Below are 17,139 nucleotides of genomic sequence, written 5' to 3'. Positions count from 1 at the left end.
TCTCTTCCCACCACAAAGTGAAGGGACCATCAGGTAAGAGACTTTTACCTCAAGCCTTCAAGCCTTTTAAAAGCTGGCACGTAGTAGCACCCACCTCCAATTAGACGGAGGTAGCTGTCCTTGGCCAGAATGGCTTCAGCATGAAACACCAAGACAGGGACCCGCCTGCAGCCACCACCTGTCCACTTGATACATGGATGACCCCTGCAATGACAAGACAGTCAGTATAAACAACTGCTGAGCCTCATACATGCAGCAGTTAGTTACAACAATGACACAGCATTTCTCCATACTTACCCACCTAGCCAGTGGGCAGGACATAAGCAAACATGCTGGGGAAAACAGTGGAAGATGGTGAGGAGGACTGTAAACATGCCTGAGTGACTTACAGCTTGGGTGTAGAATAATACAGGTGACATACTAACTGTTGTCTTTGTGTGTTTCACAAGCAGAACCTCTGAAGTCAGATAGCACAGCACTGCAACAGACTTCAAGGCACTCTATCAAACATGCTTGAGACTCCTGCCCTACGGTGGGCAAGGTCAAAGCACAGTGGTAAAATACACCTGCAAGAATCCCTGAAAAATGAGCAGCAGCTTCCGTGATTCTCTAGCAAGGACCAAGCTCCACAGTGACTGCCTCTGCTTGCTGCTTTGGGGATCCCCCAGTGAGCAAGGAAACAAAAAGAAATTTACTCTTTGCATTTCAGACACAGTCTTGTGTACTTGTCCCTAAGCCCTGCCTGTGCTGACTCAACACACACACATGCTAGGCATCTGTGGTGGTTCCAGGTTGCACCCCGGCGAGATGCCAGGCACCCACCAAAACTGGACAGGTGAGAAAAAATTTACCAAAAGACTCACGAGTTACAGACAGGGAGGGATCACTCACCAATTACAGTCACAGGAAAAAGAGACTCAACTTGTGGAAACTAACTGAACTTACTACCAATCAAAATGAGAGCAGGATAATGAGAAGTAGATAAAATCTTAAAAACAGCTTCCCCCCACCCCTCCCTCCTTCCCAAGCTTAACTTTACTCCTGAATCTCTACCTCCTTCCCCTGAGCAGAGCAGGGAAATGTGGAATGGGGGTACAGCCAGTTCATCACATGCTGTTTCTGCCATTGCTTCCTCCTCAGGGACAGCCCATACCCTGCTCCAGCATGGGGTCCCTCCCATAGCAGACAGTCCCTCACAAACTTCTCCAGTGTGAATCCTGTCCATGGGCTACAATTCTTCATGAACTGCTTCAGCATGCATCCCTTTCCACAGGGCGCAGTACTTAAAGAAAAGGCTGCTCCAGCATGGGTCCCCCACAGGGCTACAAGTCCTGTCAGCAAATCTGCTCCAGGGTAGGCTCCTCTCTCCATGGGTCTGGAGGTCCCTCCCAGGAGCCTGTTCCAGTGCAGGCTTTCCTTGGGATCCCAACCTTCTTTTGAGCATACACCTGCTTCAGTGTGGGGCTCCTCCACAAGCTGTAGGTGGATCTCTGCACCCCCACAGATATTCATGGACTGCAGGGGCACAACTACCTCACCACGGCCTTCACCACAGACTGCAGGGAATGCCGTCTCTGGCACCTGGAGCACCTCCTTGCCTTCTGATCTTAGTGGCTGCTGTCACATATTCTCACTCCTCTCTTTTCTGAGCACTATTACCCCCATACAATATCTTTTTTTTTTTTTCTCTTCATAGATATGTTATCACAGTGGTGTTTCTACCACCATTGCTGGACTCCATCTTGACCAGTGGCAGGTCCATATTGGAGCACTGGCTCTGTCAGACACAGAGGAAGCTTCTAGCAACTTCTCACAGAACCCACCACCACAGCCCTCCCACTACCAAAACCTGGCCACACAAAGGCAATACAGCACCCTTGGCACTCAGCTATAAAGGGAATCTTCCAGATCACCCTCTTTTAGAGCTGGTCTTGCCAGTCTGAGTTCTGTTTAATCCTGTTTAGTTCTGTATTTATTTTAGTGGGTACAATTTAGGAGAGGCCTCGTGAGCTTTCACAGCTACAGTTCTCTGAATTTATAGCCTGAAAACAAGATCTATAATTCATGATAAACCACAATTGCTGGTATCCACACAACCAGACCTTGCAATGCAGGTTCCAGCCTCCAATTTTAGAACTGCAGATCAGTGCAGTCAGCCTGGCTGTAATATTGGAGTCTGAAGTACACAGAAAAAGCAATAATGCAGAGTTTGAGAGACTAGAACAGACTTGGCTTAACAGAATGGATAAAGCTGTGTACTCTTCCTTTTTAATTCCTGTGGATATTAAAGATACAGTGGAATGCAAGACCAGAATTCAAGAACAATGCCCCCCAGTGCACCACTTAAGCTACAGGCTCTGAGATGCAGTGATCAGTTCTGTACCAAACAACAAGAGGAGACTGGAAAATATCATCTCCTCAGAGGAATTAAGGACATACAAAAAAAAAAAAAATCAAGACCTGTTATATCAAATTCTAGGATCACACAAAGAAAAACTGTCAACTTCCCTAGGCAAATAAAACTTGGGCTGTTTATAAACACTGCACAAGGAAATAAAAAACATTAAAAAATTAACTTTTTTTTAAAACATGAGAAAACAGAGACTGAGGGGTTGGAGAGACATGCCTACACTAACAAGAAGAAATACAAAGACTGACAGTAATATACAAAAGCATTTGTCTATAGAATACGAAAGATCATTGTCTGCCAAAGGTTTGGAGAAGGTACACAAGACAAAACACCTCCAACACTCAGAACAAAGGAACAGAGATAGAAGGGCAACTTTCTGATGCTAGGACAAGGGTTCTTAAGGGTAGCCTTGGTCTTCTTAACGAAGCTACTACCATTATCACCCAGACAAACTAAATTCACAGCACTCCTACCTGCTTCTGCTACCTTAACAAAATATTTTTTAAAAAAATCTACAACTGGGGTGTAATTAGCTATTCAGATTGGGAGGGACCCAAGAAGCCTCCAGAATTTACACTACAGGCCAGAGCCTTATGTAAGTGGAAAATGAGCTGAGGCAACAAGACAGGAGTTTATACTAAGCCTGTCGTGAGGATTTGCAGCAAGGCTCAATCCTCCAGGTGACAGTCATTCATTCCTAGGATGACCCCTGGTCACTTGATGCAGACATACTGTTACAGCTACGTTCCAGGTGAAGCTAGTTCAGGATCTTTCCAGCCATGAGGATCTAGCAAACCCAAGCCAACCACTTGCTATGAAGCAACAATCCTCTAAACGTCTTAAGTCACTCTAGTCTGCAGCTGAGCACTCAGTCACAATGTGCATCCAAAAAAACCCTAACAGGACACAGTGAAGCAGGTCCAGGTGAAACTAAAGTGATTCTGCTATGGGAATGAATAAGGGAGCAAGTCCTTCACAAGCAAAGCTAAAAGAAGTTACCAAGCAAAGATGGAACAAACATTATGACTTGCTACTAAGAAGAAATAAGAAGAAGTAAGAAATATGAAGTCTAGTAGATGAGTTACCACAAGACAGGGTATAAAGCATTGTATATCAATCTACTGTACAGCAGATTTCTAATCTCTGCAGCAGTAAAAACTAAAAAAATAAAAGCTACAAAAACCACAATATCCTCAAAAACATTCCCCTTTTAGGAACATGACAAAAAGAAATCCATGAAAATATCGACTTCAGAGCAGCCAAAGAAAAGCTGCACATCCAACCCCAATGAATGTGGGGGTCTTTTAGGTTGCAGATGTAGATAGCCTCCCCATAGGCTTAAGGCCCAAACAGATCATCTTCTACTTCATAGGTAGGAAGGAAAGGAATGCATCTGTCTTTTCAAACTACTACAGATCCACCAGAAAGCACAGAGACATAGACACAGTTCAGAGGTTTTTTCCTACTTACTCCAGTGCATCTATAGGATCTTCTTCCTCCTCTGAGGATGAGCCAGTTTCCTCCAGATCTTTAGCCATCCCAACTGGCATTTCCTTTGGGAGTTTTCATACAGCCCAGTCCTAGTTGCAAGAGCAGTTACCTGCAATAAGGATTAAAAGCAGGAATGAACAGATGAGCAGGACAGCGAGAGCTATCAGGTAACTACCACCTCCTGCCAGTACGTATTTCTCACAATACTATCAACAAGTCTGTTAAACATCTGCGATTTGTTAAACATCACCTCCGAGCCACGCGAGTGCAGAAAGCAGCATCACCTTCCAGCAGATCATTCCGCACCTGCCCGTGAGAACCACTCGGGCACTTACCGGTAACGCGCGTCTCTGCCCCGCCCTGCCCTGCCCTGCCCTGCCTCGCCTCGGGCCGCAGACCCACGCCAGGCCGGCCCAGCCCAACGGGAACCGCCCGCCAAGCCCGGCCCGCCGCCCGGGGACAGCGGGACACCGTAACGCCTCCACCGGCGCAGGAGCGGCCCTCGGCCCGTGGAGGGCGGCTGCGGCCCGGCCTACCCCGCGCCAGGCTAAGCACGGCGACCTCCAGCGGCCCCAGAGGAAGCAAGAGCGGCGGGGAGCGCCCAAGGCAGCGGGTCCCCGTGCGAGCCGTACCTGCCCCCGCACGCTGGGCCGCGCCGGGCCGGGCGCACAAGGCAGCCCCGACCCCTCCCGCCGCTTCCCCGTTACTACAACAACCGACGGGCGGCGGCCCCGCCCCGGCGCGCAGCCACCCCCGCCGCCTCACTGCGCAGGCGCGCTCGACACCGCCCCCTGCCGGCGCTCCCACCTACTCCAGCGAGGTGGGCGGAGACGGGGCGGGCACGCCTCCCGCGCGAGGAAGGATCCGATTGGCGGGAGGCGGTGTTACGTGCCGTGGCGCGCGCATGGAGAGGCGCGCAGCGGCCAATCGGAGCGCTGGGCGGTGGCGCGGGCGGGAGCGCCGCCGGTAGCGGGCGGGGACTCGGCCTGGGCCCGGCGGGCGCGCTTGGAGCCGGCCGGGAGGATGAGCCGGTTCCTGAACGTGCTGCGCAGCTGGCTGGTGATGGTGTCGGTCATTGCCGCCGGGAACACCCTCCAGAGCTTCCGCGATCACGGCTTCCTCTCAGAGAAGCTGTACACCGCCAGCCCCGGCCTCGGTAAGGGCCGCGCTGGCCGCCCTGGCGCCTGGAGGTCGCCTTCCAGCCGGGGGCCTTGGACTGTGCTCGGGGTCCCACCTCTGGGGCCCGGGAACTGCCCACTGCCCCGGAGTGCGCCTCCACGGTGGGACGGGGGGTGGCAGGCAGGGCCATGCGTGGTCTCCATGTGCTCCCTCCTTCTTTACGCAGTGAATGGGCTCCAGGCTCGGACCTTCGGCGTCTGGACCCTCCTGTCATCCGTGATCCGCTGCCTCTGCGCAATCGACATCCGTAACAGGACGTATGTAAAGCAGCGCCCGAGAAATCCATTGGTTTGCTTGCTAGGCACAGCCTGAGCTTAGGGGGCAGCACAGAGAAGGTGGGGAATCAAAAGCTATTCCTGAACTTTCGATAGTGTTGACAGCATTGCCTTGAAGAAGCTCAAATAGCAGTGTGGGATTTGTGCGGTAGCTGCTGCCCCCTTCTTCCTCTGTGGGGACAGGCTGCGCGTTTGAATTCTGTTCTTAGCTCAGTCAGAAACGGGTAGATCTGAGAACCTCTTCCTTCTCTTACTGTCACCAATTTCTGAGCTCCAGCTTGGAAAGCATTTTCTGAATGCCGTTGCTGCTCTGTTAATTAAGCAATTGCCAATGCTGTGGTGTGACTGTTTGTTTTTTTTTTTACTATGACAGCTCAGCTAAAGGCTGGGACAGTTTTAGGTGCCCCATTGCAGTGGTCTGAACCGGTTGCTTTCTTTCCTACACTTACCTGGGGCTGACAACAAGGCCTGAGGGGCAGCCTCATGCTGACTGGGAGACACACCATTTCTCCCTGTGCTAACAGAAGGGAGGGGTTTCTGAGAGGGGTTTCCGAGAGGGGTTTCCAAGCAAGATGACTTGAGGCCTGTGCTAGACAAAGCCTTTATTGGAGATTGCTAAAATGCTTTGGTCAGTGCTTCCCTCAGCCCTGCAGCAGAAGTCACTGTTCACCTGGCAGTAGGTGCTTGGGTTGCCCAGGGTTATCTGAGGTAGGGAGGTGCAGGGACTAAATGATATGTTTTTAGGGGGTGGTGGCAGTGCCATGTATAAAGGATCAGTTGTTTCGTTGAGGAATTTTATCTTGCATCTCTTGAACCTGCTTCCTTTTCACCAGCCGTGGCCCATAGAGGGTAGCAGAGCACAGGTGGGAAGACAGTGGGTGATGAAGCCTGAAGTCAGCCAAGTCCTGCCAACCTAGTTCTCTGCTCGTCCAGTTCTCACCTTCTTTTTGTGTGTGCACATACTTCTCATTTCACTGGTGCCCTACTCATGCTCTTCACCTTCCTTCAGGCCAGATAATGCCTGTGACTTTCAATGCACCATTGAACATGCTGCCCCATTCTCCTCTCAGCCGTTGCCCAGGGAGATTTTGCACCTCACTAGGCAAGGGGCAAAGTCCCCTCTGTGCTGCCAGTGAGATCAGATACAGCAGCATGCAGATTTGCACTTTTTCCCACTCAGCCATATTCATGCCCATAGTATGATATGATAACCTGCTTTTTTCTGCTCTTCAACAGCCTCTATCACATCACACTCTTTACCTTCTTCTTGGCCCTTGCTCACTTCCTCTCTGAGGTCTTCGTATACCACACTGCAGCCCTGACAATTGGAGTCATGGCACCCCTCATGGTAGCAAGTAAGTAGAGCTCTGCATCCTCCCCCTGCATACTCTCCTTGGAGCTATGACAGCCCAGAAAAACTCCCTGTGCAGCTATGGGCTGAGGGGATGCCTCATCTCTTGTCCAGCATTTTCTACACAATTCATCCTCTATCTCTATCATAGGTTTCTCTATTATGGGGATGTTGATTGGACTGCAGTACCTGGAGGTAGAAGCACTATCACAAAACAAGAAGAAAAACTGAAGTTGAGGGCTTTTAGTGGGTCAGTGTCATCTTCTACCTTCACTGCCAGACTTCCACGAAAGCTCAGCTGAACTTCTCCAGGACACCAGTCCCGCTGGTGGGTCAATGTTGGACTCTGTCAATCACTGTCATTATCAAGTTGTTTTTGTCTTGTCCAGGCAACATTCCAACTGACTGATGTCAAAGACCAAGTCCCAGAGGAGTTTGTGTCAAAGCTTATGGGAGGCAGTTGGTAACTGAGTCCCTGGGTAGCAGGCAAAGCCTCTGGCATGCCCAGAGCACTAAGGACTTCTCTCCCAGTGTACCTGTGGGGACAAGGTGCAGAACTATCCAGGATGTGCTGAACACTTTCAACCAGAAAGAGAGAATGGGTGCTACCCCTGGCATTGCTGTCTAACTTGCATGTGTGTGTTCCCCAGGGGCCATTTCTAATAAATGACAAAAAACTGCAGTGGGCTATGTTTGTCTTTCTGCTACACAGCAGTGGGTAGAAGAACAGAGCCAACAGCACCTTCTTCCACTGTATGCTGCAGAATACATCATCTCTCTTTACACAAACCTACCTTTCCCTGAGTCCTTGCCACAGAGTTCCAGGTCTGACTGCTCATATAACCACATGTTGTTGATGCTCTCTTTCTGCAGCATGCTGGTGACAGCAAACTCAAACTATGAATCTGTGAGCGAGGACTGAGCTTCCTTTATAGCAAGTTGTAACTACAGAAGATGGAGAAAACAGGAACGGGTTCCTTAGATCTAGAGAAAATAATGCCCAAAACAGTGGGCAGCACACAGAATGCAGAAAAAAAACAGCAGGAACTCCTAGCTGGTAAGACAATTCACATGCAGAAGAAAGACTAAACAAAGGAAAAGAACACAGCAGTAGCACTGGGCAGAAAGATGTTTCTTCCATTCTGCAGAACATTTAATGAGCCACATGTAGACTGTTTCCAGTCATTTAATATGAATATGTCAGATTTCATTGTATACTTCAAATGTTTATATTTTACATTAAAATTTCTATTGAAAATCATTCTAAACCCCCATCCTCAATCCCAAACTAGCAAAGATAGGACTTCAATCATAGAATATGCTGAATGGGAAGGAATTTATCAGGATTACAGTCCAACTCCTGGCCCTGCACAGGACCCCTAAGAATCACACCATGTGCCTGAGAGTGTTGTCTAAACACTTACTGAACTCGGGCTGTATCAAAATGTAGTGTATCAAAAAATGTTAAAATTTCAGCAAAAAAAAATGTTTTGTCAAAAATAGTTTGTCAGAGAGGAATATTTTTAACCATTTCACCTCAGTGCAGGTTTTGTCCCCTGCCTCAAATAATACCTAAGTAACAGCATGATTTAAGGCATATTAGGACACTTGATGTCTCCAGCAAGGGTGGGATGCTGGAAAGGATGGAGAAGTGATAAAAGGATCTACAGCTGTGTTTAGAAGATAAACAGCATTCAGATGGGCTGTGTCTATAAGACACAAATGCTGGTGAGTAGGCACCTTCTCTTCTTCTCTATTATGAAGTGAGAAGCTTCCATACTGGAGCAAAGCTGGATTCCCATCATACCCCTCTCTGTGGCTGTGAAGAGCAACACAGCCTTGGCTGGTTTTCTCAATATAACACTTCACAAAAGTTTGCATGTAATGTTGAAACATGCAAAAGGCACCTTATTGTTAAGGATGAAGACATGGTCCTCAGCCCAGGGAAATAGTGGTTTGACTCACTTTTGTTCTTAATGTAGTGATGAGCTAGATTTAGGCTGCAGAACTAGTCCTTTCCTCGAGCTAGAAGGAGGCATAATGGTATCTCTTAATTACTCCTAATATGTAGGAACATCAGGGCAACCCCAGTGAATTCTGAGTAGAAGTTTATCCAGACTAAAGTGCTTCATCTGGGAAAGCCAAATAATAAAAGAAGAGCTGGCAGCAACTGGTGCACTGCTTTGCACTTGCTGGTAATGTACTGAGGCCTCTACTACTACCTGTGCAACACAGAGCACCATGGGAACCAGAGCAGAGCAATCCCGTTTCCCTAGAGCCACCTCTTCCAGGGCTGCTCACAGAGTTAAGTGTGATCCAGCTTCTGCCTTCCACCTCACAGCCACATGCAGGGTGCCACCATCATGCTCAGGGTTAGGCTGGTACTGTGGCTTTTCTCTCAGCACATATGCTTTTTCCAAGCATACATGGTGGGACTGGGGAGACACAGCAGATTTTCCCAACTTTTCCTCCCAAACACCAAAACAGCATGATGCAAGGCTAAAACTGATGAAAGCAACCCCCCCTCTTGTTTTGCTCTTTCACACTTTCCACAAGCAGTTCACAGGGCTCCTGTCCTGAGGCTGCTCCCCTCCCATGGCATGCACATGACAGGAGGATGGTGCAGGTAGAAAAGACGGGAATGAGGGGGGCTGTATCTCCCAGGTTTGCCACCCCTTCATTTCACAGCCGTGATTCCTCAAGGACTATGGGATTAGTGTAGGCTTCTGGCAACACTTTCTGCAAGTCAGAGAAAAACAGTATGGTTAGGATCCTGGCTGGCCAGAGCCTGGGTAGTTCAGAGCTCCCTACTACTGCAGAAATCCCCCAAGAAGAATCACCATCCCCAGAGAGTGCTGCTGGTTCCCTCTTCCTTCTCTTGCCACTTTCACTGCCCAGGCAAAAGGCACTGGGGCAGTGCAACATCCAACTGTTTAAGCTACTTGCTGTAGTCTTCAGACCACTACTGTGGTCTGATAATTCACTGTGGGGCTGATACCATCAGAGGGATCAGACCCACAGCCAGCTCACCAACAAAATTTCACTGTGACCCAAGCTCAGCTTCAAGCATGAAGTTGCAGGGCCAGTTCCCTGGGCAATGGAAAGTGCACTCCATGCCATCAGGCAGTACAGTGTCTGTGCAAACACCAGAGAGAACTTGCTTTCTTTACCTCCTCAGGAGGCTCAGCACAACCACTAGTTCCCCTGTGTTCTTACTCCAGCATGTTTGAAGCCTCTTCAGCTCCCAGGCACATTGCTTATCTTGCTCTTCTTCCAAGTCTTTTCATCCCCACCCCCACTGCCCATTGAAGTGTTGGCCCCCTCTGTCCTGCTTCTTCCCTTTCCCCAGCTTGGATTTATGGCTGAGATAATTCCACAAAGCAGTGTCTTCTTCAAAGTTCACTACTTGTATCTTAAAGAGATGTAAGAAATAAGAGGCAAACATACAAAAGATTTTTTTCTCCATAAATCCTGTAAAAGAACTAACCTAACTTTTTGGAGCCTTAAGATGGAGGGGGCTTTTCCCAGAGGAAAAGCAAGGAAAATGGAGACTGCTGCCCAGTTACCACCCCATCCTCAGTTTCATGGAACAGCCAAACTCTTTTAATTCCAGTTCAGCTTTCCTGGGTGGAGTTTGACAAGCTCAGCTTCTGAGCCTTTCTGGGGTGTGTTAGGATTAAACTTGAGACTTTTTCTTCCCCTAGTGGATTTTGGAAAGCATACTTCTCAAGTTCTAATTCTGCTTACAGTGAGACTGCCCAGCTGTCACCAATTCACAAGACAACACACATGTAAGGGTTAATATAGAGTCTCCTGCAGCCTGGGCTCTGAGTTTACTCACTGTAAGGCAAGACTGATATCTGAGGCAGAAATCAGGTGCACAGGAAAGAGGTTCACATCCCCAGTGCAGTTCAAGAGAAATCCAGGCAGCATGGAAGGAAGAGATACGAAACAGTCTCATTTTGAGTAGGCTCTTACACAATCTGTAGGTGAAAAGGTTTTACAGAAGTCAGCAGCAATATCCCAAAGCAGAGAGTGAGATAAGGAAAGTGCCAAAGACATGTCTGAAAGCAAAAGGCAGGAAGTGCAAAGAGGGAACTTCAACAAGCCGGAAGGGTAGGGGGGGGTGCATGAAGTGGTGCAAGAGGTAGGAATAAGGGGAAATCTGCACTTAGACTTCAGAAACTCCACCAGAATGCACCATGGAAGCACTCAAGCAACTCAGACCAGGTTCCCCAAGCACCTCTGGGGTCTCAGCACCAGTCATCTGCTGTGGAGCTATAGGAGCAGAGATTTAGATCAGACAGTCTGCAGGGCTCCACCACCTTGGGGAAGGAAAGCTTCTCTCACAGCTGTGAGTCACAGTACTGGAAAAGGGCATATAGATGGTCTACCTATGGCTTTGGGACAGGAGGAGGCTGCTTGCCACACAGTAAACAGGAAATGGAGTAGGAAAGTTTGGGAAGCAGAGAATGGGTACACATTGTTTGTGCCTACTACACAAAATTCCAGCATTTTTTTATTGGCAGTATTTCACTAGAGGCTAAGCATGGTGCAGCTTCCAGTATCCAGAAAGCTACTGAGAATCCAGTAAGCTACTGAGGGTGTACACTTGTCCTAACAAACTATGGAAGATCAGCAAAGATACTTTTTCTTAATGCAAAGGAACAGTACAAAAAGGTTTGCATGGATGCTACAAATCACAAGCAAACGAGCACAAGCAGTACACAGCATATTCACGAGTATAATGTGAGTGCTGAATCAACTGACACTACTATGAAATCTTAAGGCACAACTCTGGAATAGCTTCAGATGGATTTACAACAAAGGCAGCACACAAAGAGCTTCGCTGTCACATAAAACAGGCATTTGATCCAAGTATCCAGAGATACAGAAAGCTAACCCAGATGGAGCTCTGGGAACTGAGGCAGAGACAAAAGTGGGGAGGATTGTTGGGACCACATTACAGCTTAATTAATAGAGGACAAGGTGTACACAAGGCCATTAGGTTAATTTAATCTACTAACTGCAACACTTGTTTAATTATAACCACAGCAGATGAGGGCACCAATAGAAGACAAACTGCTACACAGCCAATGGTACAGTGCTTCAATGGAAAGTGAGATCTGCACAACTCCACAGCTCTGCATGCTCGGGAAGCTCACAACTGACTCTGACTGAGTCTTCTTCTTGCAACAACCACAGAATTGTTTAAGCTGAAGAAGACTCTTAAGATCACCAAGTCCAACCATTTACCCAGCACTGCCAAGTCCACCACTAAACCGTGTCCCTAAAAACTGCATCTACATGTCTTATAAATACCTCCAGGGATGGTGACTCTAACATTTCCCTAAGCAGCCTGTTCCAATGCTTGACAACCTTTTCAGTGAAGAAATTTTCCTAATATCCAATCTAAATCTCCCATGGTGTAACTTGAGGTTGTTTCCTCTTGTCCTATTGCTGGTTACTTGGGAGAGGATACTGATCCCCAGCTCACTATGACCTCCCTTCAGGTTGTTGTAGAGAGTAAAAAGGTCTCCCTTGAGCCTCCTTTTCTCCAGGCTAAACAACCCCAGCTCCTTCAGGTGCTCCTCACAGGACTTGTGCTCCAGACCCTTCCCCAGCTCTGTTGTCCTTCTCTGGATATGCCCCAGCACCTCAATGTCCTCCTTGTAGTGAGGGGCCCAAAATTGGATACAGGACTTGAGGTGCAGCCTCACCAAGTACAGGTGGACAAACCCTTCCCTGGTCCTGCTGGCCACACTATTTCTGACATAAGCCAGGATGCCACTGGCCCTCTTGGCTACCTGGGCACACACTGGCTCGTGTTCAGTGGCTGCTGACCAGCACCTCCAGATCTTTTTCCAATGGGCAATTTTCCAGCTGCTCTTCTCCAAGCCTGTAGCACTGCTTGAGGCTGTTGTGACCCAGCTGCAGGACCCAGCACTCACCTTGTTGAACCTCATAAATGATCTCAACCCATGGATCCAGCCTGTCCAGGTCCCTCTGCAGAGCCTTCCAACCCTCCAACAACACTCCTGCCCAACTTGGTGTTTGGTCTGCAAACTGACTAAGGGTGGACTTGATCCCCTCATACAGGTCAACAAAGGCATTAAACAGGACTGCCCCCAATACTGAGCCTAGGGGCACAGCACTGGTGACCTGATGCCAGCTGGATATAACTCCATTTACCAACACTCTCCCTGCCCATGGGACCCTTCCTCACACTTCCATCAAAGTATAGCAGCTTCATGGTCCCTGCAGAACATGCCCTAATCTTAGCAGGTTAAGGCTGGTTTTCCCAATCAACTCGCTCTGTTTTTTGCCTGTTAGTCCTGTTGGCTGTGGCACTGTATGATACACACACAGTCTATCACACCTTGAAAAGCAAAGGGTAGCATGGATAACTTAGTAGACCAGCCTGTGGCACAGAGGACAGTGAGTAGTAAAGCATACCACCCCAAAACCAGTTCTTTAAAGGGTTCCTAGTATCACCTCCAGCCAAGAATCTGGACTGTAAAAATGACAGAGAAGTGACTCCAAATGTCTGCACCTCCTCTCCCTAACAAATGACTGACAGTTCAGTTCTTAATCTGCTCCAGCACCAGGCTTTGCTTTGCTGCACCTAGCTGAATCCCTACATCTCTGTCTGACATGAATCTAGGGGGATCTCCACTCTGTTCTTGGAGGCTGTCTTGTCTTTCCTCTCAGCTGAGTACCTGAGAAGACCAGAAAGATTCTTGATACTCTACAGCCATTGCAGTCACCCCAGAAATGCCATTGGCTTCATGCCTGTGAGCGTTCAGAGAAGTAGATTAGTGCAATTCTCCTACCTTGGTATGTATAAGCTAGTGAGCAGGAGTGGCAATTGATGGGGTTAGATTTACAAGCTACAGTCCCATAATCCATGATCTGATTGCCTTGGAGTCTCTGTAATGACAGTCACAAGTCAGAAAATATGGAGGCAAGTAGGAAAAGAAATTAAAGCGGAGCAAAATAAGGAAGGGAAGCAGACAATGGAAGAAACCAGTAAAATCACCCAAGCATGTGTAAGGCAGCTGTGCCACATAGAAAAGCCCCAGTACCTGACTTTGCCAGAGCTCTCCACAAAAGCAGCACACAGCACCCAAGCCCAGCTGGCTGATCCCCTGGCCGAGGCTTCCATCTTAATGCAGAATACCAGATTCAGCCTACCATCAGTCAGTTGAGCACCTGCAGTTGGTTGTTAAGTTTGAGAATACTCAGGTGAGCTCAGCCATGTGGAGGACACATTTGGGGGTGTTGGTGGGGCGTGCAACATGACTTCTTTCAAGCATGTCTCCTCAGGGGGAAGGAGCTGCCAGTGAAATTTTTGACTGACTGAGACCTGTTATCTCACACACATCCCTCTGGTTCTAACTACTGTCAATTCTGGAGACTTTGAGGATTATAAAATTGACATTGCACCACCTTTGCTCTGGTTGCAACACTCTTCCCCATGCAGCAGCAAGCTCTTACAATAGTACTCAGACTGAAAAGGATTTATACTAAAAAGGGCTTAGGCAAAAATGTACAGTTCATCTGATGAGAGAAATGTCTGACAAAAGGAAAGGACCTACTACTAGAAGGCATCACACCTTCACTGCCAAAGGACCTCAGGCCCTTTCCTGGGCCTTCCACATCCATGTTATGAATTCAGCTCACAGTGCCACCAGCATTGGAGAAGGGCAGCACTGTCTTCTGAATAGAGCTGACTCAAGACAGCAGAGAACTGAGATTTTCACACTTTGCTAGTCATGGTTGCTGATGGTTGCCTGAGCATTGAGTGGATATCTCTGCTAACATCCTAGAAGAGGAGCCCAGAGTAATACGGAAAATAGCCTCAAGCAACCAGTCCCCTCCCTTTCCCTGCATTTTCTGACAGTATCCACTGCAATTAGTTCACCCACGTGCAAACAACTGCATTTATTGCACAGTACATTACACCCCAAGCTCTGGTGTGCAAGTATGAACTAGCAGCCTTGTCAGCAGCACTATGCAAAGTGTGAGCAGCCAGGTTGCTCAAGTCCTCACTTAGGCACCTTAGCTTCCTCCAGTCACATACACTGAACCCCAATTGGCAGCTAAGGGCAAGGAGTAAGAGGAATAACCTGACAGCCTAGGGGCCTAGAACAATAGTTATTCAGCTCTACAAAAGAGCAAAGCACTGAAGGCCTCAACACATTGTCAAGGGAGAGAAGCAAGCACAGCACTGCCCCACATCTGGCCCTAGCTGGTATGAAGATGTGTGAAACCCTGCAGAACCCCAGAGCCTACAAATTCTGCATGACATTAACACTGAGCAAATAGAGGCCCCAGCAGCTGGCAGAGCTGGGATTACATCCAGTTTGAAAATGCCAACAAAGAGCTTCCCCACAAGCCACCCCTTTTCCTAGAAAGGAGAGAGGTTGGGTGTTGTCCTGAGCTAATAGCAGGGGCACAGCAGGGATTGAAGGGGGGTTTACTCACTGTCTGTTCATTTTCCAAATTGGCCTGTTGTCTTCGGAGATCAGCCTTAATGAATGCTGGAACAGAGGGAGGAAGAGAAATGTGAAGGCAGTCAAGTCACCATGCAGGGCCCAAGTCAATTTCCCCAGGACTCAAAGGAGCAGCAGAAGCCCCAGAAGAGACAGAAACATATTGAAACATATTACAATGAGCAAGAGAAATCAGTCTCCTGGACAAGGCTGAGAACACTTCTGAAACAGGCAGGATAGAGATTCTTTATTGCAGTGTGTAGAAGATGCAACTTTGAGACCCCAGCCAGAGCCAGGGAAAAAAGCCTTGGCTCTTCTTTGTAAGCAGAGCAGATGCTTAAAGAGGAACAGCACTGCTATGGGACTGCTGTGTGGGTTCTGCCCTTTCCTGCAGGCACTGTGAAGCACAGACAGATGACTCTTCAATGAATTAAGTTGAAAAAAGGGTACGTTATTACAGCACTGGATACGTGCAGAATCATTTCCAAAGGCATGTGCAAAAAAGTCACAAGCTCCTGCTCTCTATTTATCCAAAAAGGTTTTACATACTCAAATGGTTTCCAGGATGGTTGCCTGGTATTATAATTAGCTGAACATCCATTACAGCTGCGCGATTGTCCTCTTTAATTGGGTCAGTGGCCCTCTGGGGAGGAAGTAAGATATCTTCCTCATGGCAAACTCTTAATCTGTGTCTAGTGGGCAGGGCTCCTTGACTTGCTGGTCACAGTCCAAACCTCCTCTCATTCTTAGAATCCAGTGGTATTTATGGTTCCTGCACTCTTACAATACTTCATTTATCACCTGTCATTCCCAACCTTGTTTCAGTTATCCCCACCCGGTATCAGTTGGTTTCCTTGTTAAGCTCTAATCACAGCATATGATCTTTGCTAACTACATTTCTAACTTAACCTCTTGACTCAACTGCACACAAAAGCCTCCAACAAATGTGTCAAGCCCAAGGCAAAGTCAGAGCAGAAGACTGAAAATCTTAATTACCTGTCATAATGGTCCCGAGGAACAGGACAGAACAAAGCAAGAGGTTTCCTGCCTTTGTCCCAAAGCGATCCATGATTTGCCCTTGGCCAATGGTCAAGGCAATACCAAAAATCTACAAACAAACAAAGGTAATGTCAAGCTATACTGCTATTATAAAGCAGCCCAAACTCTTTCCAATTTTACCAAAGTATCAGAGCATACAGGCCAGTCAAACAGTTGGCCTAGTCAGGCTGAAGTTTGATTATAAACACATCCAGGGCATCTCCTTGCAGCTAATGGAGTGACAGATGACCGTGATGGGTGGAATCTCACCTCTCACTGGAGACAAACCAGAACTGTTAAGAGCTATGTTGGAAAAGGCAAGGATGACTGGCACCCTGAAGTATTTTCTTAAACAGAATGAGTGCAACTACAGAAATGCCATGAGGAACATCATTCAAAAAAACAGGTCCCAGGCTGCTTAGATCTGCAGTACATTACACCAATAATGGACAAGAAATAGGACTCCAGACTTGGAACTACAATTGAATCTCTTTGCCTAAAAGGAGGCAAGCAAAGGAAAAACAGCACACCTACCTGTGCCGAGACATTAAGGAGCCCTGATGATGTTCCTTCTGATTCTGGATATGTCAACTCTGCAGCAAACTCAAAGCCCAGGGGAAGGTATCCTGTCATGAAAAACCTGCAATGAAGTACACAGAAAGGAAGACTCAGCAACTGCCAAAGGAAGACTGAAGAGGAACAATATAGACTGTAACTCTAAGCAGCATCACCCCCAGCACAAACAGCCATGCCAGCCCACAAGCTTTTCACTCTTGTCCACTGTCATCTATGGAGCTGTGGGTACCACGTGCTTCCCAAAAGCTTCCACTTACCTGGAACAATTAAGCTGAGCAGGGTCACCATAATGTCCTGACTCAAATGAGACACATACAAGTGAGA

At 47.9% G+C, this 17,139-nt stretch overlaps 3 protein-coding genes across 10 annotated transcripts in view; 1 reads left to right on the top strand and 2 right to left on the bottom strand.

Moving 5' to 3' along the window:
- Positions 1–4,648, bottom strand: part of TTLL5 (tubulin tyrosine ligase like 5) — a 123,982-nt gene extending 119,334 nt beyond the window's left edge. For 5 of the 6 annotated variants that reach the window (XR_013182845.1, XR_013182846.1, XM_054634658.2 and 2 more), the window contains exons 1-3: positions 4,534–4,648; positions 3,881–4,010; positions 95–204 (exon numbers count right to left, since the gene is read on the bottom strand). Coding sequence is in view for 3 of the 6 variants with exons in the window: in XM_054634658.2 (XP_054490633.2) it covers positions 95–204; positions 3,881–3,960 (190 nt within the window). In the remaining 3 variants the exon portion in view is untranslated. Of the gene's footprint in view, positions 1–48; positions 205–3,880; positions 4,011–4,533 lie in introns of those variants that run through there. The other variant, XM_077180517.1, reaches the window with a different exon arrangement.
- Positions 4,649–4,845: 197 nt separating this feature from the next.
- ERG28 (ergosterol biosynthesis 28 homolog) lies at positions 4,846–7,388 on the top strand. Its single transcript, XM_054635137.2, has 4 exons — positions 4,846–5,057; positions 5,247–5,337; positions 6,592–6,710; positions 6,858–7,388. Exons 1-4 carry the CDS (start codon positions 4,925–4,927, stop codon positions 6,935–6,937), a joined length of 423 nt encoding a protein of 140 aa, XP_054491112.1. The 5' UTR covers positions 4,846–4,924; the 3' UTR covers positions 6,938–7,388.
- Positions 7,389–7,777: 389 nt separating this feature from the next.
- FLVCR2 (FLVCR choline and putative heme transporter 2) overlaps positions 7,778–17,139 on the bottom strand; it is a 34,854-nt gene continuing 25,492 nt past the window's right edge. The window contains exons 7-12 of one of the 3 annotated variants that reach the window (XM_077180506.1): positions 16,774–16,879; positions 16,198–16,309; positions 15,194–15,249; positions 13,540–13,636; positions 10,548–10,566; positions 7,778–9,445 (exon numbers count right to left, since the gene is read on the bottom strand). In XM_077180506.1, the coding sequence (XP_077036621.1) occupies positions 9,412–9,445; positions 10,548–10,566; positions 13,540–13,636; positions 15,194–15,249; positions 16,198–16,309; positions 16,774–16,879 (424 nt within the window). In that variant the 3' untranslated portion in view covers positions 7,778–9,411. Of the gene's footprint in view, positions 9,446–10,547; positions 10,567–13,539; positions 13,637–13,791; positions 15,250–16,197; positions 16,310–16,773; positions 16,880–17,139 lie in introns of those variants that run through there. The other 2 variants (XR_013182843.1, XM_054635520.2) reach the window with 2 other exon arrangements.

Source organism: Agelaius phoeniceus, chromosome 6 (genome assembly GCF_051311805.1).
Source record: "Agelaius phoeniceus isolate bAgePho1 chromosome 6, bAgePho1.hap1, whole genome shotgun sequence".
NCBI classification, from domain to species: Eukaryota; Metazoa; Chordata; class Aves; order Passeriformes; family Icteridae; genus Agelaius; species Agelaius phoeniceus.
This window is presented reverse-complemented; position numbering and strand designations above follow the sequence as displayed.